Source organism: Orycteropus afer, unplaced genomic scaffold (genome assembly GCF_000298275.1).
Source record: "Orycteropus afer afer isolate SDZICR_OR568_19922 unplaced genomic scaffold, OryAfe1.0 scaffold00124, whole genome shotgun sequence".
In the NCBI taxonomy this organism is placed as follows: Eukaryota; Metazoa; Chordata; class Mammalia; order Tubulidentata; family Orycteropodidae; genus Orycteropus; species Orycteropus afer.
The window spans coordinates 1,659,437-1,684,690 of NW_006921711.1; the positions used below are offsets into that span (position 1 = coordinate 1,659,437).

At 35.8% G+C, this 25,254-nt stretch overlaps 1 protein-coding gene across 1 annotated transcript in view; it reads right to left on the bottom strand.

Annotated features, from left to right (window-relative positions):
* Nucleotides 1–25,254, bottom strand: part of LRPPRC (leucine rich pentatricopeptide repeat containing) — a 146,186-nt gene that overhangs the window by 95,134 nt on the left and 25,798 nt on the right. Inside the window, exons 7-14 of the mRNA XM_007944418.1 lie at nt 24,292–24,418; nt 23,820–23,964; nt 23,345–23,490; nt 21,882–21,987; nt 21,693–21,800; nt 11,694–11,812; nt 8,884–8,977; nt 6,101–6,167 (exon numbers count right to left, since the gene is read on the bottom strand). Coding sequence (XP_007942609.1) covers nt 6,101–6,167; nt 8,884–8,977; nt 11,694–11,812; nt 21,693–21,800; nt 21,882–21,987; nt 23,345–23,490; nt 23,820–23,964; nt 24,292–24,418 — 912 coding nt within the window. The remainder of the gene's footprint in view (nt 1–6,100; nt 6,168–8,883; nt 8,978–11,693; nt 11,813–21,692; nt 21,801–21,881; nt 21,988–23,344; nt 23,491–23,819; nt 23,965–24,291; nt 24,419–25,254) is intronic.

Genomic DNA, 25,254 nt, shown 5'->3' on the forward strand with positions numbered 1-25,254 from the left:
ACAAAGTATATGTGAACTGCTGTATGGAAAGTGAATTTGCTCTGTAAATCTTCACCCAAATCACAATAAATAAAATAAAATTTAAAAAATAAAATAAAAGAGAAAAAAAAAAGTCACATTTCTAGAGGTGCAGTTTTCAGTAATATACTGTCCTGTTCTTCATTTGTCTTTGAGCTAATGCACAGGAGAAAAAAAGTCTTAACACATATTGGACATCTTCTCATTTTGTATTTGACTTAAGATTTCACTAACTTTATCAGTTGGGTCTAAATCCCTTTAAAAATTTTAGTTGGAAAATTATTCACTGTAATTATGCAATATTAAATTCATTTACATACTTTCTAAAGGTGACTTTGCCTGTATTTGTAACAGACTATTAAATTTATAAATTAGAAAAATTTAGGAAAGCGTTACACTTTATTAGTACTACCATTCTTTGAGCATTATCAACTTTTAAAAATACTAGCTTGCCACTAAACACTACTCTCAAAAGCTTTTTTTTTTTTAAGGAAAATAAAATCATAAAAAATTATTCTGTGCCAAAATAAATCTGTGTCAGGCCATTGCTTTTTAGACACTGGACCTACCACTATTAGGCAGAAATTATTTTAAAGGTACATAATTATTCCAAAATCTACATTCCAGTATTGAAATACATATCCAAGTTCCCTTACATTTGGCTAAAGTTTTATAACTATGGGGGGTTTTTTGTTGTTGTTATTGTTAACTTTTATTGTGATTTGGGTGAAAGTTCACAGCACAAACTCATTTTCCATTCAATAGGCCACACACATTTTGTTTCATAACACTGATTATAATCCCCACAATGTAACAGCTTTCTTCCCACCTCTTCCCTGTGGTTACCTTTTCCCTGTAACTGTTTCCTATGTATTCCTGCCTTCCAAGCTTTCTGCCTGTGCTAGTGCTGTACTTCTGATCTCTCATGGTTGATTGTTCTAACGGGCATACCTTCCTGGTGTAATTGCTCACTGTGTAGGCACCGTTTGGCTAAAGTTAAGCCATGGGACTGAGTTCAATTCCAGGCCAGAAGAGTGACTAGGGGCCATAGTTTATGGTGGTTTCACCTGTCTGTATTAGACTAGGAAGCCTGGTCCTTTTTATGCTTTTAACTTTTGTTTTCCACATTTTTCTCCCATTCTATCCAAGGTTCCCAATTTTGATTCCTTTCCAAGTCAAAAAAGTATGTTTTGATAACTATGAATAATTCTTGTCAAGGAGTAACTTTTGATTCATCTCTTATACATTAATCCTTATAGGAGCTGCAGGTGGTTAATTTGGACTCTACTGGCTATGATATGGTTGACCTCTAATTCAATGCCAATAAACAGTTTTCTCTTTGTCACTCAGCCAATTCTAAAGCTGCTAGAGTGCAACAGGACCCCGAGAAGCAGCTGATAGGATAGTTTCAATAACTGTATTGAATGTACTGACAAAGAGACTTAAAAATACCTATATCATTTGATTCAGGATCAAATGAAAGAATGGCTTGGTTACATTAATGCTGACATAATGGATTGCAATTACATTGATTGTTTTGAATTGTTATTCATTTTTGGGGTGGGAGGGAAAGAAATCACTTTCAGTCACAAATGCTTCAAATTATGCACATAATTTATAGATAATGCCAAATTATCACACCCTAAAGTTTTTCTGCATCTACAGTAACAAAAACTGATCAGAATATAGATTTAGAACCTACATATTCCAAAACTTTGCTAGAAGGGACAAGTTAAAACATATTTTTACTAAGTGTATAGCATGGCAAGAATAAAAAAGGATTTGGAATTGTCCAAAAACTGCATAGTGAGTTCTTTGTTAAACACATTTTTAAAATGTAGTGACATGGCTATTTTTAAAACCCAGGAATCAATTAGGCATTTTAGATACTAACTAATAAGAAAATGACTATTTAAGTCAGGAGAAAAGCAGAGCAAAAAGCCTTATGAGGTTCAAAAAGCTTATAGTTCATCAATGTTCCAGAATTTTCAACGTACCTGTTCAAATAAAAATAATTCCGTAGTTCCACAAGGGAGATAAACTAAGTTCTACTGTGTATACTTCAATTACACACAAATATTATAATAAAAATTCTCATAGCCTCCAAACTAACTCCCTTGGCCTTTGAGACATAGCAATTTTTTAAAAAAGCATATGACCCTACAGACAACAGGCAAGGGATTTAAAAAGGTACTTCATGGAACAGGAAATCCAAAGCACAAATATGCACATAAACGTATGTCCTAACCATGCTTAATCAGACACTGAGACATCATTTCTTATCAGCTGGGCCAAAATGAGAAAGCATAATATCCAGTACCAACAAGGTTGCAGGAAAACAGCACTTTCATACACTGCTGGTAGAAGTGTGAATTGCTGATATGAATCAATACAACATCTTTTGGAAAGTAATATGGTAGTAGAAATTAAAATAAAGAATACACATATCCTATGATGTAGCAGTCTTTTTAGTTTCTATTCATCATAACCAAAAAGCCAAACACACTGCCATCAGGTCAGTCTTGACTCATAGTGACCCCTCCTTGTGTTTCTGAGGCGGTTATTACCACAGAAGTAGATTGCCCAACCTTCCTTCCAAAGAGTGGCTGGTGGATTTGAACTGCTAGTCTTCTGGTTAGCAGTCAAATGGCTCAGGCACTATGCCACCAGAGCTCCCTTCTATTCATCGTAGAAAAGAAAAAAACTAATACATAGGATATATGTACACAATATTTACTGTAATATTTTGGTCTTTTGGTAGTGACAAAAACTAGAAATAATCTGAACCCATCATTAGGGTTCAGATTATTTAAAAATTTATAGTATAGTCGTAACATGGAATCTCCTGCAGCTATTAAAAAAGAATCAGATTTATACTAGTGGAACAATAAGGTGTCTATGCGGTATTGCTCAGTAAAGATCACAGACTGAAGAGTGATATATAAATATGATATGCTTTTTTTTTTTAACTGAAATATTTTTTATAGTTGTTCATTTGTATTCAGAAAAAGTGTACAAGAGCACACTCCAAGTTCTTAATTTTGGTTTCTGCAACAAGGATTTTGAAATGGGGGAAAGACGAGTACTTTGGGAATTCCATAAAAGTATAGTAAAATTTTCTGTGTATACATATTTTTCTGAGAAGATGAGCCACAGCTTTCAACTATTCTCAAGCAAATCCATGGCTCAAAACGTTTAAGAATCACTGATCTACATTCCTTTCCTGAACAACCACAATGGTTTTACTCACTCACCTGCTGAAAATATCCATATCCATCACTGATCTTCACAAAGGAACATCATATGGAAAATATGGATATCTCAAAACAATATATCCTAATCTCATGATCTATCCATTTCTTTTCAAGTTATACTTCTCTCTCCCATATCATCAACCTCTAAAATACAGAGTCATCATGCAGGGCATGATTTGCAATATCTTTCATTTCCTCAAGGAGCTCTGGTAGCACAGTACCTAAGGCATCTGACTGGTAATCACCAGGTCAGTGGTTCAAGCCCACCAGCCACTCCGTGAAAGCAAGACCAGGCAATCAACTTCTGTAAAGATTTACTGACTAGGAAACCTAACAAGGGTTGCTATTAGTTAGAATCAACTCAATGGCAGTAAGTTTTCTTTTTTTGGTTTCATGTCCTCTTCTTAGCTGTACTGACAAAGTCCTAGTTCAGCTCTTACCATCTGTATAGAAATTAATTAACATAACAGGCCTAAGACTGTTATCCTCAGAAAGGCCCGTTTGCCAAGTTGGCCTCTGGTTGGCCAGCCAAAAATCAGATTTTGGGAGAGGTCCCGATTATTCTTTAAAAGTAAGAGTATCTCATTGTGCCTAAACTGTTTATATAAAAAATGTGATTCAGGCTGAACATTTGTCACCTTCTGGAAGCCTGGAATTTTGGTGCCTACATGGCTGATCTCCGATAAAAACCTTGGACTCCAAGGCTCTGGTGAGCTTCCCTGGTAGACATCATTTCACACCTGTTATTACAACTTATTGCTGAAAGAATTAAGCACATCCTGTGCCATTTCACTGGGAAAGGACCATTGGAAGCTTGGTTTCCTCTAGATTTCACCCCATGTACCTTTCGCCTTTGCTGATTCTGCTTTGTATCTTTTCATTGTGTTAAATCATAGCATGACTGTAAGTTAAATCATAGCATGACTGTATGTTAAATCCTATGAGTTCACCTTGTGAATCACTCAACTCAGAGGTGCTCTTGGAAACTCCCAACATACCATCCATTTCACCCTTAAACTAATTCAGAACATTTTCTAAAAGGCTCTTGCTTCCAACAATGAAGAAATATAATAAAGGTATAATTTACCTCCTACTTTAGACAAGTTTAGGTGGTGAAGTTTGTGTGTCAACTTAGCTGGGCCTGACTGAATGGTTAGGCAGCTGGATGTAGTACTCCCCATGATGACACTGGTAATCATCTCAATGGTGGAATCTACTGTGAGCAGCTTGGTAGCTGCCTTAGGGATGTGGTCTGCTTCCGGTATATAAGGAGAAACCTTGGGGAATGGTCTCTAGTTTATGGCGCTTGAACCCTGCATGTAGCCATGTCATTATTCAGCAGACTGCCATGCTCTGCCGACCTTGGGACTTTCAATGCACTTGAATTAATGGCCTTCCGTGTGCTTAGGGAGCTCTGGTGGCATAGTGCCTAAGGCATTTGACTGCTAACTAGAAGGCTGGCAGTTCAAACCCACCAGCCACTCCTCAGAAGGAAGGCTGGGCAATCTACTTCCATAGTGATACCACCTCGGAAACCCAAGAAGGGGTCACTATGAGTCGGATCCGACTAGACAGCAGTGCATTTCTTTTTTCGTGTGGTTTGGTAATATTGGGACTATGCCTTTTTACTTGTCAACCTTGGGCTTGTCAGCCTCAGCAGCCAGCAGCTGAGTAAAGAAAAGCCTCTAGCTTAAGTGGGCCAGGGGCAAGAGGCGGAACTGAAGCCCAAGGTTGAGGGGCTTTCACCCAGCCCCTAGAGCCTGGCACTTTGAACTCAGACTTAAAGCCTCCAAACTGTAAGAGAATAAACTCCTGTTTGTTAAGTCCATCCCATTTGTGGTATATTCTTGTCAGAGCGGCACTAGGTAACCAAACAACCACCTCTGGTGACATAGTGCCTAAGGCATTTGACTGCTAACCAAAAGGCTGGTGGTTCAAACCCAATAGCCACTCCTCGGAAGGAAGGTTGGGCAATCTACTTCCATAGAGATACCACCTCAGAAACCCAAGAAGGGGTTGCTATGAGTCGGAATTGACTCATCGGCAGTGAGTTTGATTTTTTTTAATAGTGTTACTAAATTTTAAGGAATGATATTGGTATTATGATTAAGTAAATGATGACCTCATTCTTCAGATACTTATACTGAAGGATCCAGGGTCACGATATCTGTAACTTCAAGGAACTCAGTGCCCAAAAAAGTGCATAAATATATACATGTATTTTATAAAGAAAGAGAAAATATGAGAAAGAGCAGATACATATGGCAAAGTATTAAAAATTAGTGAACCTAGAAAGTATATGGTTGTTTCAAAATTAGTGAACCTAGAAAGTATATGGGTGTTTCCTGTACTATTTTTCAACTTTTTTTTTATGCTTGAACATTTTCAAAGTAATTAACAAAATTGGGCACCAGGAGGTGAGCATACAGTCTACATAGAAAGCAGTGAGAAGCAGAGTAGAACTATACTGAATAAAAGTCATGTTGTAACTAAATGTTAAAATTATAAACCAAATACACACTTGAATTTGACTGTAACTCCAACTTGCCATTTTCAAATAGTGCCTTCTTTAAACAGGACCCTTATGAAATCTGGGTGTATTTCTTAGAAAATATATAAAAGTGGACCACAAACATTTAAGGTAAACTGCCTAAACTTATCTTAAATTAAGTATCAGGAAGAGTAAGGCTGATATGGTTTATTTCAGGTAATTAGTATTTTGGAAGATAAAATCATTTGTATTTTGTCTCATACAGTAAGTCAAAAAGACAGGAGAAAATAAACAGTGAAAATAAGGCAAAGAACATTATATAAGGTGATCATCTTACCTCCTAAAGCCTAGTATTAAGGGGCCTCTGAAAGAATTAAATGAGAAAGGCAATGTGTTTGATTCCACTGCAAAAGAAAATGATCATTATTAAATATCAGACAGAAAAAAATTCTCAATTATCAAGTTCTTTGAAAACATATTTATACCAATTCCTTTTAATTTTCATTTTCAAAGTCTTAAAAGTGCTTCCATACAAAATTAATTAGATAATGCAATAATATATATTTACAATAAAAACTATCCTTTCAAAGCATTTTTATTTTATTTTCATGAATACATATGATTAATGAATTTATATTCTCTTATATAAACGGCAACTGCATATACTAGCACACTAACAAGCCAACTTGGTACATATACAGAGATTATATATTCATTGGGCACTGAAGCACTATTAAAGGAGAGACTATCACTACCCTATAGAAGTTTTGTCCTTTAAAGACAGTAGATGAGAAAAATTCATTTCTTTCTGAGAGTGGTGCTGGGTTCCGCTGAACCATCTACACTTTCTCATTCTATTCTGCTACGATGAAGCATCTGCATTCATACAAGAGTGACATCCTTAAGTTACAATAAAGTAGGTCTTCACCTCTACTGTATAACTGATTTAGAATATTGATCTTTCACTTCTCAGAGCACTTGTTTGCTCTACTACTTATTCTGGCATTTAATAGTCTATAACATGTGTGGCTTCGATGCTGACATTATAGCTTAATTTGCCTTAAAATAAGAATCAGGCCTTACGTTTTTCTTCACATAATCCTTATCATGAACCACAAGGGATGAGATCACAGCAGGCACTTCCTGAGTTTATTTTAGGCTGCCAATGTATTAAAATGGCACCATATTACATGTAACTGAGGATCTAGTCAGGATAAATCTCACTGGCTACTGAATGAGCCAAGACAGATAGAGAAACTCATTGCAGAGGCAAATTTAAAAAAAAGAATCACACAATTTAGGTAAAAATTAAGATACTTGGTTTACTTAAAAAACAAACTCACAGGAAGTCATATTTAAGATTATTTGCTCAATTCCCCTAAATATAAATAAAAAATTAACCCACACATATAGTAAGAATTGTTTTAGATCAGCTGTTCTATTCCTTAAACAAGGAGTGTAAGTTTCTCTGTGATTTTATAGCATTTGAAAATCTAAAAATCATAAAAACTGACATGTGCTTAGCCACTCAAGAATTCTGAAGTGGATACAAACACATCTCTCAGCAATCTTCAACTCTGCTTGATCACATTTTTTGTAATTTTCCATGCTCACAAACACAAGTAGGGACATATTCCCTACTACCCCACAAACTTGATCAAGATAAACCATTTACTTTTCTCCACTACCTGACATTCCTTGTGATCTAGTAACCAACACTGATTACTAAGAAGCTGCCTAATGCAAATACCATCAATTATAGAACAAATTGCTCTTCAAAGACCTGTAAATCAAAGAGGGAGGGGAGGTACCAATAGGAATAAACTGAAATGTTCTTTAGCCTTAGAATCCTAGGTATATTTATTTTCAAACGTAATAAACTGCCTCTTGAAAATTTATTTTTATACTATTTTAAACAGTATTTTACAGGAATAGTCAAGTTTTTTATTTGTTAAAAAGGTGACCAGAAACATCTCAGCAAGCTGGAAGGCTGCTGACAAAAAGCATCTAGTTCCCTTAGCAACAAACAAATCTGAAAAATCAAGAGGTTGACAATGAAGTGGAATGGATTGTATGATAAAAGGAAAAGGCAGCTAGGCAGCTTTCATGTATGCACCTTCGTGCGCTGATTCCTCTGCTAATGCTTCTGTTTTCATCTTGTCAGTGTGGAAAATCTATATATTATACAGAGTTGAAAGCAAAATCAATACTCACTGATAACAGCCAGCATTAATACCCAACCTTCAACTCAATTACACATCTGAGTCTAACTGTCACCATTTTTCATGTTGGACACCTGCCTTTCCTTTAGAATATTATGATGAACTATCTTAAATGACATATACATGGGTAACATAAAGCAGTAATCTGATTTTTAAACAGCATCCACCTATAAAATCTGACTATTTACTAATTAGAGATTAATTTTTAACATTTTAAGGGGCTATAAATGGTATGTTTGTGTGATATATTTTTCACAAGATTTGAAAAATCTTTGAGTAATGTGATGGACATGTTCAAAAATGAAAGACTCTTAACCTCATTATGCCTTTCTTCATGTCTAATTGGAGATAGTTTATTAACATGCAATGAGCACTGTAGCACACCTAAGCATTTATAAGTATTTAATAAACATCTGTTGTGTGTGTGTATGTGTGTGTGTGTTTGAACACAGGTGAGGAGATGACTTCATATAACGTACTATTATAGTAGGCATTAATTTAGGAAGTACTTTCAGAAATACCTAATTTTCACAACAATCCACATAAGATAGAAAGGCAGGTAGTACTACTACCCTTATCTCACTAAACTGAGGCACAGAGAGGCAACTTATTCCAGACCACATAATTAGAAGCTGAATCATAAACAACGGGGTTCCCAGTCCAACATTTACCCTAAAACCATGTTACACAGGAAATTTCTTAGATTATCTCCAAGGTCCTTCCAACTTTAAAATTACTTCAAATTACCCATGAAATCAACTCATAAACTATGTAATCAGCCTAGCTTTAACAAAATAAACAAAAACTTCCTTGCTTTCATTACATGAACTATTTTGTATACCCTCAATGTACTCAAAAACAAAACTTGTCAAGTTTATTGCTAATGTGACATACTTACAAAATGATAAAACAAAGTCTAAGTTCCCATTTAATGCTTCACTCCTCAATTCAGCTTGCAAAAATACATTATTTTCAGGTAGACATCCATTTTCCTGTGGATAAAGCATATTTTAATGATAATATGCCTTGGCTAAAAATACTCTAATACTCCATTAAAATTTCCTACATTCCCATTTTTATTTATCATTATATTCTGATAATCTCTCATTAGAAAAAAATATTTTCTACAACACATATACTGAATAACTGAACTTCAGCAAAAGTTGTGAAATAAAGGAATTACAACATTTCAAATTAAATGGTTACATTCAAATTACAGATAATGTTATCCTTAGAGATGCCTTTCTTCTAAGATTTTACTACTGAAGACACTAGAATAATTCTCACTCACAGCAAAATAAAATTGCAATAGATCTATGTGAAAAGTGGGTTAAGAAACAAATTTAACTTGTTTTATAACTCCAAATGATGAGTCATTTGTTCTAACATTGAATAATTTATGGGCTGAATTTAGTTCAAATATATTTCTTGAATCATTTTATAACAGTACAATATTAAAAAACACCTAATCAACAGTAAGCAATTGATAAATAAATTATGGTTTATCTATACAGGCAGTCCCTGGGTTACAAACAGCTGACTAATGGACAACTCCTACTTGCCCCTTAATGCAGGTCTTGGAAGCACTTCTGTCAGGGCCAATGAAGCAAAAGAAAAACAGACTGGCATTTTTTACAATTTGTGAGATTCGTCGTGGGAAAAATCAACAGGTCAAAGCCCTGAAATGAAAGACTCAGAACAGGAGAGAGACTTTCAGGAGCCTGATGTGTGTGACTGGATTACTGGCAGGTTTGTGAAGAACAACACACATTCAAAGTGGCAAGGCTGGCCACTATCTTTGAGTGAGGTGTTGCCATCTTCAAAGCCTTGCTTTAACGTAATGGAAATTTGTCTTAACTTTGCAAAGCTGAACTAAACCCTACTGAAAACAAATTCTTCATAACAATCACCTTCATTTGCTGCATGTACAGTTTTTAAATCACTGAAAAGACTTTTAGCCTTTTCCTGTACTAAAGTAAGGCTACATACATAAGAATCATATGGACCTGTTCCAACTGATCTACACATTCTTAAAGAAAGAGTTAGGAACAGATCTCATTCATAACCCAAGACTGCCTGTACAAAAAAACAGCATGCAGGTATAAAAAATAATCTGTGAAATTATATTCTGTTATAGGAAGGTACTAAGTGAAAAAAACTAACTTGCTGGGTAATGTGGCTAATATAATCCATTTTGTCTAAAACATTTTTCAACATACACATCTGAAAAGATTTATACAAGTTAAGAAATAATAGCTACCTCAAAGAACTGTGGATGAGTTGTATAGCCACAGCACACTTCTATTTTCGTAATTATCAATAGTATCATCATAATTATTATCATAATGATATTATAATATGATAAATAATATAATTATCAATAATAAACATGTATTAAAAATTTTTAATGCAGTGTACCCATGTGTAACTAAAGTTAACAGTGTATCAATATTGTGTAGTCTTTTAAGCACTTAACAGAGTCATATCTCTAAAACAACAATATTTAATGCTGAAATGTGAGCAAAGGATGAGGGGGGAAAAAAAGGAGAATAAACGTAGTCAAATTTAAGACAAGTTCCCAGTTACATATGGTTCTCCCTAAGGAACATCACTAGTGAGAAACCAAAACTAATATCAAGACACTGAAATTCAGAGTTGTATTTCTGCAAAGGGAGCTCTGGTAGCTTAGTGTCTAAGGCACTTGACTGCTAACCAGAAGGCTGGCGGTTCAAACCCACCAGCCGCTCCTTGGAAGGAAGATGGAGCAATCTACTTCTGTAGTGATACTGCCTCGGAAACCCAAGGAGGGGTCGCTATGAGTCGGGGCCAACTCGACGGCACATAACAACAACAACAACATTTCTACAAAAAAGAAAACATTTGAGAACATAAAAAAAATGTGAAAAAAGTTACTCATTTTTTAATTTTAACAGTAGAGTATGTGTAGCACAGTCTCAAAATACTCTTAGTTCTCAGGCAAGAGTGGTAAAGATGCTGAAAACATAAACCCTCCCTTTAAGAAGATTAAAAGTAAGTAATTGTTTGAAGGAAAGAAAGGAACAGGCTAACAATATTAAAAAAATCAAGGCACTATGTGAGTAAGCACCTAGGAACCAGATCTTTGGAACTAAATATTTATTACTTTCATACTCTGCCCATGTCATTCTTAATTATACAGATCTTTGCTTTGAAAATGGAAAGTACAACCTTGCTAATCCAATGCACACACCCAAGACAACTTCTTCATATGCCCCTGATCAAACCCTTGTCTAGTCTGGTCAGGACAAAAAGTACTTGGCATATAAATAATACTTTGGAGTCAAACAAAAGATTATTAAAACCGAAGACAATACAGGATAGCAAACATATTATGACTGTAGTTATAAAGATACATTGCTTCATTGAAAAGCAACATTCAGAAAATAAAAACTGCAGTTGTATAGTCAGCAGGGTCAGATTAAAGGGTGAATATTATCTTATTAAATTTTTTTCTGGTATTAGCAAATTGTCTTTTCAATACACAAGAAAAACACTGACTCACCTTTTTAAATTTAATAAGTACAGACATTACTCTCCCCCCTATATTTTGATAAAGCTTTGGAAAAGCTCAATAGCTACCGCTTTTTTTTGGGGGGGGTCAACACTATAAATATTAGGGAGAAAAGAAACTCTCTTCAGTTATGAAGTTAAAACCACACTTGTACTCACCTGTAAAGTAGCACGTGCTGACTTTATACTGTCAAAAGATGGGAACAAATAATTTACGTATGTCTCCTGATCAGGATTTACACCCATTTCATGCATTGCTTTGAGGATTTGAATTATACCTGTAAGACAAAATTTGGAAGCAAAGAGATTAAAAACTTGAACTAAATTTAAGAAAAGATCAGAAAGTTTGTTCAATAATTACTTTTTGAATCACAACACAGGAAAAGTCCTCAGTATTTTGTTTATCTAAAAGAGAAGGCAGAAAAGCAAATAGAACTGAGGGATGATAAAAGAAAAAAATTAATTCCTCTTCATCTTCCTTTATTAATTCAGTAATGAATACTAAGAAAATATCCTAGAAATTATGACTATATGGAAATTTAAAGCAATTAAACAATATGCCTAATATATCTGACACCTCAACTGAATAGAGATCATAAAACTTCACTACTATTATAGAGCAATGATGGACCTACATAATGAAACTTGACAAAAACAAATGCTGCAAAGGAGAGGAATTTGAGGGGGTGGGTAGTGAGGGTAGTCTGTCAGACAAAAACAGTTTCAAAAAGTGCTTATAAGTACTTACATTTAAACAAAAAATCCTAATTATTACTAACTCTTGACTCCTTCACAATTTACAATATAAACATAAAATGGACAGAAGGCTATTATTCTCATGAATTATTCTCACTGTATTTTATATTAACAATTTTAATTGTTTCTTCCCTTCTCCCATCCCCTAAAAGTCTTTTCATAACTTCTTATAAGTCTACTTCATGTTTTCCAAAACTCAGTTAGCTTCAAATAAATTGATTTCTTCCTATCAGACTCAGTTAACTCTAGAAAACCGTCACCTGATTTGTGGCAGAAAGATGTGGCAGTTTGCTTCTGCCTTGGAAACCCTATGGGTCAGTTTTACTCTGTCATATAGGGTCACTATGAATCAGAACTGAGTTGATGGCAGTGGGCCTGGTAGTTTATTAAAGATACACTTCTTTTCCTTTAAAAATTTACTTCTAAGCTTCATTACTTTCCATTAAAACTTTCCCTAAAAGTCTCTGTTTTTGCCCTATGATAATCCCTACAGGAAAAAATGACATTTCTATAAATTTGTTACATAATGTGCTCTAACACAAAAACATAAGAACTCTGGTGGCATTGTGGTTAAAGCATTAGGCTGCTAACCAAAAGGTTGATGGTTCAAACCCACCAGCCGCTCTATGGGAGAAAGATGAGGCAGGCTGCTTCCATAAAGATTTATAGCCTTGCAAGCCCCATGGGGCATTCTACTCTGTCCTATAGGATTGCTATGAGTTGGAATCAATTTGATGGCAGTGAGAAGTGGGGTGGGAATACAGAAAGATATAGGCAAGTCTAATTATATTAGGAATATTTATATTTCTTTTAAATAAAATTCAGAATATAAGATAGCATTTTACCTTTAAAGAGCTTTTTATATTTAAAATTATCTAGTATCTGCAAAATCTTAGAGGTTTAAATGTATTTTTCAAAATGTAAAAATAATCAATTAAAAAACAAAAGCATGTACTTATTTACTACAAATATAGGAGAAAATACATGCAGAGTTACTGGTATTTATATGCAAAATTTAGAACTGTTTCTCAAACAATTCACTGGGAGTCAGTACTAAAAATATTTATAACTCCCATAAAAGAAGGCAATCACACTATGCTCTTCTTCATATGCAAAGATGACTAAGCATCTGAATGGAGGACAGAGCTAAGTTACCTTTCAATACTAGTGATGGACTTGTGCTAATCAAATGTCCCAATATCCTTTCAGACCAGTAATGGTTATTTCTATAACCATGGTTTAAGGTTAATAGTTTTACAGTGAGACACACAGGTACAGTGGCATGAAAAGCTTTGGAATTTAAAGACACATGGCTTTCCAGGCTGGTTCTGCCACTTAATAGTAGTATAACTCCAAGCAAGTAACTTCACCTTTCTGAGCCTTTATCTCTTAGCTTCCACACTAAAAGTTACAATATGAAAACTGTGCTTTTCAGATACTTTTATACATATTACTTTGCTTAATCCTTGTAACTATCAAACATGGATTAAGCAAGGCAATGTGTATCAAGCCACCAATGAAGGGAAAAATTATTTCTATGAAGTTTCAACAAGGTACCTAAGATTCTAGGTACTGATAAATGCCTACTGAATGGATAGTACCAAAGTTCAAGAATTATAAATATAACCACCAAGTATACAAGAAATTCTTATGGTCAAGGTCTAAGGCAACACTGAAGAGAGCATGAAAAACAGCTATATAACATACTGAACACAAAAAGAATCCCAGCATTGCAACTTAGTTTAGATCTATGTATCTAGCTCTGTATTAACAATGGTTTTAATTTAACCTATTAGTTGTTGTTGTCAGGTGCCACTGAGTTGTCTCTGACTCATCATGACCCCATAAACAGCAGATCAAAACACTGCTCAGTCCCGCACCAGCTCCACGATCCCTACCATACTTGAGCCCATTGCTGCAACCACTGTGTCAATCCATCTCGTTGAGGGCCTTCCCCCTCTTTTGTCGACCCTCCACCTTGCCAAGCATGACACCCTTCCCCAGGGAATGGTCCCTTCTGACAACATGACCAAAGTAGGTGAGATGAAGTCTGGCCATTCTCACTTCCAAGGAGCATTCCAGTTGCACTTCCTCTAGGAAAGATTTGGTAGTTCTTTTAGCAGTCCGTAGTACTTTCAGCATTCTTTGCCAACACCACAACTCAAAAGCATCAATTCTTCTTCGGTCTTCCTTATTCATTGGCCAGCTCTCACGTGCATATGAGGCAACTGACAATATCATGGCTTGAGTGAGGCACACCTTAGTTCTCAAGGAGACATCTTTGCTCTTCAGCACTTGAAAGAGGTCCTTTGCAGCCAACTTGCCCAGTAGTATATGTGGTCTGATGTCCTGACTGCTGCTTCCATTGGTGTTGATTGCAGAACCAAGTAATAGGAAGTCTTTGACAACTTCAATCTTTTCTCAATTTATTGTAATGCTGCTTATTGGCCCAGTTTGTGAGGATTTTTGTTTTCTTTATATTGAGGTGTAATCCATACTGTAAGTCTTCAATCTTCATCAGTAAGTGCTTCAAGTCATCCTCACTTTCAGCAAGCAAAGTTGTGTCATTAGCGTATCACAAGTTGCTAATGATTATTCCTCCAATCCTGATGCCACATTCTTCTTCATATAATCCAGCTTCCCGGATTACCTGCTCAGCATATAGACTGATTAAGTATGGTGAAAGGATACAACCCTGACACACTCCCTTCTTGATTTTAAACCATGCAGTGTCTCCTTGTTCTGTTCAAATGACAGCCTCCTGGTCTATGCACAGGTTCCTCATGAGTATAATTAAGTGTTCTGGAATTCCCATTCTCAATGTTATCCACAATTTGTTATGATCCACACAATCGAATGCTTTTGCAGAGTCAATAGAACAAAAGTAAACATCTTTCTGGTATTCTTTGTTCTGAGCCAAGATCTATCTGACATCAGCAATGATATCCCTTGTTCCACGTCCTGTTCTGAATCCAGCCTGCATCTCTAGAAGGTCTCTGTCAATATACTGCCGCAACCATTTTTGAATTATCTTCAGTAAGATTTTACTTGTGTGCAATATTAATGATGTTTTATTATTTACTAGCATCGATATTAATGATTGATATTGTATATTGATAATTTTCACATTCTGTGGGATCATCTTTCTTTGGAATGGGTACAAATATGGATCTCTTCCAGTCAGTTGGCCAGGTAACTGTCTTCCAAATCTTTTGGCATAACCGAGTGAGTGCTTCCAGTGCTTCCATCGTTTGTGGAAATATCTCAATGGATACCCACTAATTCCTGGAGCCTTATTCTTCACCAATTCCTTCAGTGCAGCTTCAACTTCTTTCTTCAATACCACCGGTTCTAGATCATATGCCACCTCCTGAAATGGATGAACATCAACCAGTTCTTTTTGGTACAGTGACTCTGTGTATTCCTGCCATCTTCTCTTGATGCTTCCTGCATCATTCAACATTGTGCCCATAGAATCTCTCAATATTGCAACTCGAGGCTTAATTTTTTTCTTCAGTTCTTTCAGCTTGAGAAATGCCGAGCGTGTTGTTCCCTTTTGGTTTTCTAACTCCAGGTTCTTTGCACTTTTCATTATAGTAATTGGCTTTGTCTGCTCGAGATGCTCTTTGAAATCTCCTGTTCAGCTCTTTTATCTTGTCATTTCTTCCATTTGCTTTAGCTACTCTTCGCTCAAGGGGAAGTTTCAGAGACTTTTCTGACATCACTTTTAAATGACCTCTTGCTTTCGTTATGGATGATGCCCTTGATGTCATTCCACAATTCTTTTGGTTTTCGGTCACTGGTGATCAATGCATCAAATCTATTCTTTAGATGGTCTCTAAATTCAGGAGGGATATATTCAAGGTCATATTTTGGCTCTCTTGGACTTGTTTTAATTGTCTTCAAGTTGAACTTGCATATGAGCAGTTGATGGTCTATTCCACAATCAGTTCCTTGCCTGGTTTTGGCTGAAGATATTGTGCTTTTCCATCACCTCTTGCCACAGATCTAGTCAAGCTGATTCCTGTGTATTCCATCTGGCAAAGTCCACGTGTATAGCCACCGTTTGTCCTGTTGAAAAAATGTATTTGCAATGAGTAAGTCTTTAGTCTTGCAAAATTCTATCATGTGATCTCCAGCATTATTTCTGTCATAAAGACCAAATTTTCCAACCACCAGTGATTCTTCGTTTCCAACTTTTGCATTCCAGTCACCAGTGATAATTAACACATCTTGATTGCACGTTCAGTCAATTTCAGACTACAGAATATGATAAAAATCTTCAATTTCCTCATCTTTGACTTTGGTGGTTGGTGCATAAATTTGAGTAACAGTCATATTAACTGGTCTTCCTTATAGGCGCATGGATATTATCCTATCACTGACAGCATTGTACTTCAGGACAAATCTTAAAACATCCTTTGTGATGATGAATGCCATGCCATTCCTCTTCAAATTGTCAGTCCTGACATAGTAGATCATATGCTTGTCTGATTCAAAATGGCAAAAACAGTCCACTTCAGCTCACTAATGCCTAGGATATCAATCTTATGTGTTCCATTTCATTTTTGACAACTTCCAATTTTCCTAGATTCACAGTTCGTACATTCCATGTTCTGATGATTAACGGATGTTTGCAGCTGTTTCTCAATTTGAGTTGTTCCACATCAGCAAATGGAGGTCTCGAAAGGTTTACTTTACCCATATCAATAACTCTGATGCTGCAGCTCTTTCCTAGTCATATTTTGAAAACCTTCTGACCAAAGAGGCTCGTCCTCCTGCACTATATTGGATAATGTTTCCAAGCTATTCATAAAGTTGCATAGTAATATATCAGACAGTGTTTCTCTGGTATTCATAAGGCTTTTTCCCTGGCCAATTGTTTGAGAAGCTGATGGCCTTGTCCTTCCTCCTAATCTGTCTCAGTCTATAAGCTGCACTGAAACTGCATACCATGTGCAACCCTGCCAGCACTTGAAACACCGGTGGCATAGCCTCAAGCCTCACGGCAACGCATAAGCCACCACAGTACAACAAACAAGTTTGTCCCCTTTAGCTGTAGGAAACCTCTCCGCCCTCCCCCTACCTGGATCCCTGGCTGCTGCTCTGCTCTGTCGTCCCCTCTGGCTTCGCTTTCTCTGGCTTTCCTACCTCCTGGCAGGAAAATCTATCAGGGGGATGTACTTTTTTGATGTAAACAAAACTAGACTGCCTCTGAAGGTCACCTAATCTCATTTTTTAAAAAAAGAAGTTAAATGATTTCTCCAAGATCACAGTTAGTGGCAGACCTAAAATTAGAAACCAAGCCTCTCAATCGCTAGGAGGTGCTTCCAACACCACAATAATGCTAAGACTTTTTCTTGTGACCAAGTCACCAAAGGTGTGACCTTCCAGGTTATGTTGTCTGTAATATAAGAATGCTGATAATAAAGCTCCCTAATTACCTATCAGGGTATCCATTAAAATAAGAGTACATAAATAAACTGAAATAAATGTTACTTATATTCAAAATAAAAAAATTAAAGGGGAAAAAAAATGTGGGAAACCGTAAAAATACAAAAAAATATTAACAGTAGCAGTAACATATTTCTTTCTCTTAATATTCCCTGTTTTTCCAGTAATGTTTACTAGGAGGTGAAGTACATTCTGCTCATTTAAATGATCTGATGGTATTTTTAACTTATTATCTTTCTAGCTGAAATGAAAGTAGATTTAACAACACCTGGGCTTGTCAGTTCAGTCACAACCTCGGTCATCCTAAAAGATGATACAAAGATATTCACTTTAATAACTACTGTCAGATGAAGAAAGGAAACCACAGTGATAGGACAGAGCAGAAATACCCCAAAGAGTTTCCAAGGCTGCAAATCTTTAAGAAAGCAGACTGCCTCATTTTTCTTCCATGGAGTGGCTGGTGGGTTTAAACTGTCAGTCTTTTGGTTAGCAACCAAATGCCTTAACCACTGCACCACCAAACTTCCTTTATGAAAGAGGAAAGCACATGTCAATAAAGTGACTGATTGAACGTAATTACAAAATATCTTCATAAAAAATACAATGCTTATTTCTTTTTAAAACAAGAAGGACTGAAATAATCTTATATTAACATTGATAACAATGAATCCCAAACATCTGTGAACTTAGAAATGTATCCTAACAGTAAATAAATAATCTAATAAAAGTATTTAAAAAATGTTGTTGTTGTTCTGTGCCGTCGAGTCGGCCCCGACTCATAGCGACCCCTCCTTGGGTTTCCGAGGCAGTATCACTATAAGTAGGATTGCCCAACCTTCCTTCCGAGGAGTGACTGGTGGGTTTGAACTCCCAGACCTCTGGTTAGCAGGCAAGTGTCTTAGCCACTATGCTACCAGAGCTCCCATTTAAAAAATAGCCACAAAAAATTTTACGAACCTGGAGGGAAGCCTCCTTTCAAAAAGCTTTGTAAAAATTAAAATAGTCCAAAGTATTAGAAAAAATATAATGGTTGACCTGAACTTTCACTGACTAGAGCTCCTTCTAGGATTTTATACTCTATCCAGAGCACTTACTTTACTAGCAGGCAAGTTCTTAATGTTTGGAAAGTAAAGTTCCCTCTCTTCAACCCCTTTACTCATCTGGCATTTAGGCCTTAGTCTGGCCCTGTCTTACATATTTTACCACCTTATCATCTTACCTTTTATGTGTTCTAAATACACCAAAGGATGTAGACCTCCAATAGTTCTGGGTTATTTCATGTCATTTAGGCCAACTTGCTAAAAACGTATTACTCTAAATGATGACTTTTCTACTTGTGCTATTTAATGGTAAGATGAGCCATGAAAAAGTCATTAGAGGAACCTTTTAAAGGGCTTAGGGAGAGCTTAATTTTTAGTCAGGGAAATCCTAAAATTCAAAAGAAATCTGATCATTCTATTACTGAAAACTCTTGCTTCAGTTGTCTCTGCTGTTTTTTTTAGGTGCCATCGAGTCGCCTTCACTCATAGTGACCCTGTGTACAACAGAACAAAACATTGCCTGGTCCTACGTCAGCCTCACTATCCTTGCTATACCTGCATTGTTGCAGCCACTGTGTCACTTCATCTCATTGAGGGCCTTCCCCTTCTTCATTGACCCTCCACTTTACCAAACATGGTATCCTTCTCCAGGAAAGGTCCTTTCTAACAACATGACCAAAGTAGGTGAGACGTTGTTAGTTGCCTCTATGCCTTATGAAATAATCTGCTACATCCTATGTCATTCCAGTCATTACTTTCTTAATTGTTATTTCTACTAGTTTATATATAACTTTCACAGCTCAATTCACAGGCGAAGGAGTAACCAACTCACAAGACAAAGAACAAGCTAGCTGTACTAATAAGAATGCTATTTTCTTACTTTACGCTAAAGAAACTATATATATGGCCATCTCCTTGTTACAAGCAGAAAAGACTATAGAATATACACTTTACTATCTTTCAGGAAAACCTGAACAAGTTTTAAAAACAACGGAAAACTTAGTTTTAAAAAATAAATGACAATCTCTTGCACTCTCAAGTCACATTGTTCCAATAAAGATAAGCTTTTGTGTTTTTCCAGATAAAATTTTCATTGGTTAAAAAACTTGATATCTCTTTTTTAAACGTCCCAATGATAAAAAAAATTAACCAACAGCTAGAATTTTTATAAAGTAAGTACAGTATAATATTTATAAAAGTCTAATATGACAGTGATATGGTATAACAAAGAGTATTTAAAATGAGTCACAAAACTCAGTTCTAATCCCAGCACCACCAAAAGCTAGATGTTTATAGAGCCAAACGTCAGTCACTGAACCTATTTGCAACTCTTCATTAATAAATGTGAAGTTTAAACAAGACACCTTTAAAGCCTAAATTCTAAGATTCTAAGAAAAGATGGATTAAAGATAGAGCCTATTTATCTACTAATTCAAACTACAACTGCAGAAAGAAAGTATCTAACTTCTTTTATGTTTATCTAATTCAAGTTTAGATACTGTGAGATGGTTGGAGAAAGCAAATTCACGTGAGGAACAAGCAAGTATTTCAACAGATGGACCAAAAGTATTTTCATACCCTTTGTAAAAGTGGACAATACTAATATGCCGAAAGAATTTCAAGGAATGATCTAAACTCTGTGGTTCAAAAACACCTGAGTTAAAGGTTGTCTCTTAGAGCTTTCAGAACTGGAAGATATGCAAAGAGTTAATCAAATAGCATATTGCTTTAACAAAGATTTTTCTAAAAAGGACTGAGAGACTTTTATAGCCAGAAACAATTAGGGAATACTTGTTTCAGTATTCCTTTAAACCAGAAGACGACTATATACTTAAAATAAAATTGCAACATGAAAGTCTGCTAAAAGCACTTTTTTTTGTTGCTTGTGCGTTTTGTTTGTCACCCAATGTCACACTAACAACTCTGCATCTCATTCTAAAGCACATTATACTGCGAGATAAGATGAAAAAGACCATTTTTTGTTTCCCCAAGGGGGAAGTACTTCTGTTAAAAGCATCTTTTTATGAGACTATTCTTTCTGAATTACCAATAATGCAAACCAAAGAATTAGATACCGTACTCTAAAATTTAATATTTGTTCAATTCTTATTCATATCCTATAGACATCCCATGTGTACTAGGGAAGTATGCTAAATGCTTAAACCTACTTAAGAACTTGAAAGATTGAGCATTTCTGTCCTTCAATCAGCAGGCTGTCAGGTCATGAGCACTCATTTTGCAATAAAAGTTTTCCTGCCTTTCCTTACTGTAACACAGTTCAGTGATGAAGAAACAAGGCTGTCCACAAAGAAAAGGGATACGCTTCCTGTTGTGATAAACCTGATTGCATGTAACTTTATCATTAAATCTTCCTTAAAGTCTAGGCAAACTAATTTCAAACATTATATCAAGAATTAAAGAGTTTGATTTAAAAACTTTAAAATAATGTGCTGTTTAAAACTACGCTTGCAAGTCTGACTATCAAGGTCCGAGATGAATTAAAAAATGTAATGAAGATGAAGGAAATCCATCAGGTTTTGCTTTTAAAAACGCTTTAAAAATACTTTACTATGACTGACAACAAGTCCATTTTCTCAGAATATCTCCTACTCAGGAATAAGTAGGAGATCTGGTGGTGTAGTGCCTAAGGCATTTGACTGCTAACCATAAGGCTGGCAGTTCAAACCTACCAGCCAAACCTCAGAAGGAAGACTGGGCAATCTACTTCCATAGTGATACTGCCTCGGAAACCCAAGGAGGGTTCGCTGTGAGTCAGATCCGACTCGATGGCAGTGAGTTTTGTTTTCAGGAATAAGTATGCTTTCCCGAAGATTTCAATTTGATGTATGTACAAACTGTTACACTAGATCTTTGAACAATTATAAATCTACAAAAGAAAAAACTTAACCATGAACATTCTTCTCCTTCTGATGTCCAACTATCAATGGCCAGAAATAATGAGTTCTGACAGGGAAACCTTCTTCCTTCAGAGCCTTCATCAGAGCTTTTGCCAAATCTGAAAGAGATACCATATAATATTACAAAGCTACTTCAGCAAAACTTATTTATGTTGACTTTAATTAAAAATATATAGTACCAGTTTTATTGGCTACTAAAGCACAATGCAGGGTGAACTGGAAAGGAGACGAATGCATATGGGCTTCCTTTAACTTCTTACAGTAGTCTTTCAGCTTCTCCACAGGCTGAGGGTGGAAAAAAAGTCAGCATTACCAGCTAAATCTGCAAATATTCTGTCACTTCTAGGATGAAAACTTTGATGCTCACAAGCTCTTTCTAACTCTAGCTTCATCATTCATTTTATTTTAAAAAATCTTATTTCGATAGTGATAAATATTGATTTGGGTGAAGAGAAGGGCAATGTACCAAATGGGAGTGACCAATATTTCACCATTGAGGATGAGAAAGACATAGAGAGGTACATGGGCAGTACAGACAACAAATATGAACCCTTTTGCATATACAGTACTGAGTTGTCAGTGAAGGCAAACAGGGGTATATGGACGGATAGATAGGTAGACAGGCTAAACAATTAGGTATGTCTAAATGGGGAGTATATCCAAGATCATATATAGGGTCGGCAGACAATGGTCCTATAAGTTTATGTGAGTGATCAGAATTCTCAGGTGTATAGTAGAGCTGTCAAGGGGCAAGGTTATGGTCATTGCTTGGTCACAGCCAGCTACCCAGAGGGACCGAGTAGTTGATCCTGCGGGATTGCGACCATAGTTGCAGGGGCCATCAAGCTCAATTGGCATAACATACTATACAAAACATTGTTCCACCTCCTACTTTGGCGAGTAGCGACTGGATCTTAAAAGCTAGCAAGCTGCCATCTAGATGCAACAATGGGTCTTCTCCTCGTCAAGAAGAAAGAAGAAAACCAAAATTAATGGAAACAATCAGTCCTAGCGACTGGTACACCATCTAATCTGCAACCTATACAACTATGAGACCAGAAGAACTAGATGGTACCCGGTTACCACTGTCATCCACTTGGAAGGGATGTAGGAGATCCTGCATAAAGAGGGAGAACAATGTGGAACAAAACTCAAAATTATCTGGAGGCAAAAGAAAAAAAGAAGGTGGGGACCAGGTTTGCTGGTCCAATAGAGCCTGGTGGAACCACTGAGACTATGGCCCCTAGCTGCCCTTCAGGTCTGGAATTGAACCCACACCTGTGGTTTCCAGCCAAACAAAGTACAGGCAAGTGAGTTAAACATTTACCTCAAGTAGACACATACCCTGGAGAGAACAATCATGGGAGAAGGAAGGGCTGCTTATGCACAGGGAGATAGCTCAGGGCGCAGGAGAGTATGGAGGGATGGATACTGGGAAGAGGTAACTATGGGGAGAAAGTGGGAGGGGAGCTGTTGCACTGTAAATTTTGCTCAATGACATGAGACAAAGTATATGTGAACTGCTGTATGAAAAGTGAATTTACTCTGTAAATCTTCACCCAAATCAAAATAAAATTTTAAAAAAAAAAATCTTATTTCACTACTTATTACACTGTGTTCAAATTAAAAATGAACAGGATACCGTATTCATTGTCACACAATGTCGTAAAAAGAAGCTTCCAAAGTCATTCAGATTGTCTTCTCTTGATATAGGACATGCTAATAAAATTTGTAATGCTGTATCTTCCAACTTTTCAGTAATTAAAAGCAAAATGAGGTTCATTGCATCTGGGAAGAAAAGACATCTTTTTTATTGAACTGAAATAATATTTTTACTGCAACCAGTACTACAGATAAAATTATTAATTGTAAACACCAAAAGGATATCTGACATCTTTTAGTTATATATTAAAAATAACTATGAAACACTTCCAAATGAAAACATTCCCATATACTCATTAACTTGTTTTCAGCTTACCAAGTTGTCTTTAAGAGTCCTGTGTTCATCGACCACAACCCACAGTCCCCTATCATGAGAATGCCTTTTCCATCACGTAAGAGTTGTAATTCAAATTTTTAAAAAAATTATGAAAACAAATTTGTAAATAAAACACTACCTGGAATATATCTTCTTTCATATGTAATTTTTTCCAAAATTTCTGAGACATACTGAGGATACCCAGCTTTACTGAAGCTAAAGATAATTTGCAATAGGTCACGGTCCATAAGGTAAAGATCAGACCTCTCCACCTTCTCTAAAGTCTGTTGGTAAGTCCAGAAATTAGAAAAGTTAGAAAACAGTGGTTTTTTCATTTAATTTTAAATCTAAATAAATTAAAATACCAACATTCAAAATGCTAGAAACAAATACCATCTAAAGGTTTACTATTTCCTTTATAAAATAATGGAAAATATTCTACTCCAACAATGATGGTAATAACACCAAGGTACAGAATTATAGGAAGAATTATCCTTAAATACTACTGTACTTTAAAAAGAGTTGTATAAACGACATGTTTTTGCCTCATGTAAACCATGTGAGTTAATAAAATGATTTTAAAATGTTTATTTATGTAACGGAAGTCATACCTGCTTAACATGATCAATGTCACCCTTCTCTGCATATGCGTTCAACAATGCTAGGTATGTGTCTGGACCAGGCTCAATCCCAGCTTCTTTCATCACTGTGAGAATATTTTCTGCATTTTCCATATCCCTGTCATTAATTAAAAGAAAATAAAATAGATTACTATCAAAAACCAAACCCTTCGATGCCAAGTCGTAGTGACCCTATAGGACAGAGCAAAACTGCTCCATACGGTTTCCAAGGCTGTAAATCTTTATGGAAGCAGGCTGTCTCATCTTTCTCCTGCAGAGTGGCTGACAGGTTTGAACCACTGGCCTTCCAGTTAGCAGCCTAGCGCTTTAACCACTATGCCAACAGGACTCCTTCAGATTACTATAGTAATGGCAAATTATCAAACACAGTATCATTATTCAATCTAAGTGTATTATCTATGCATATTAAAATTTATGACCTACGCACATTAAAACTGAAAATTATTAAGCACAATTCGGAATCATGATAACATCAAAAGAGGACAAAAATATCTTAAATGGTATGTTTTTGAAATAATAAAGATCGTAAACACCTCACATTTGTAAAAATAGTTTTTATAAAAATGAAATCAAACTGTGTAATAATTACATGACCATCAAATAATGTGCCCTCTTACACTAAATATGTTATGGCTCAAATTGATATTTTAAGGGAAGAACAACAATTATTAAATTACTCCTTAAATATAAAAATATTTTCAGGACACCTGCACTGCAGTAATAAGTTTCACAAAGTTAGCTATTTTGGATCTGACTCAATTTTTAAAGCACAATAGTTTTAAAGTTGTGTGAAACATTAACAGTAAGTTATTAAAAGAATGAATATGGGGAGTTCCAGCAAGATGGCGGACTAGGCAGAAGGACTGCACAGATGCTCTTCAACAAAGAAAAGGGAAACCAATTAACACAGACACAGAAGATAATCTTGGACCC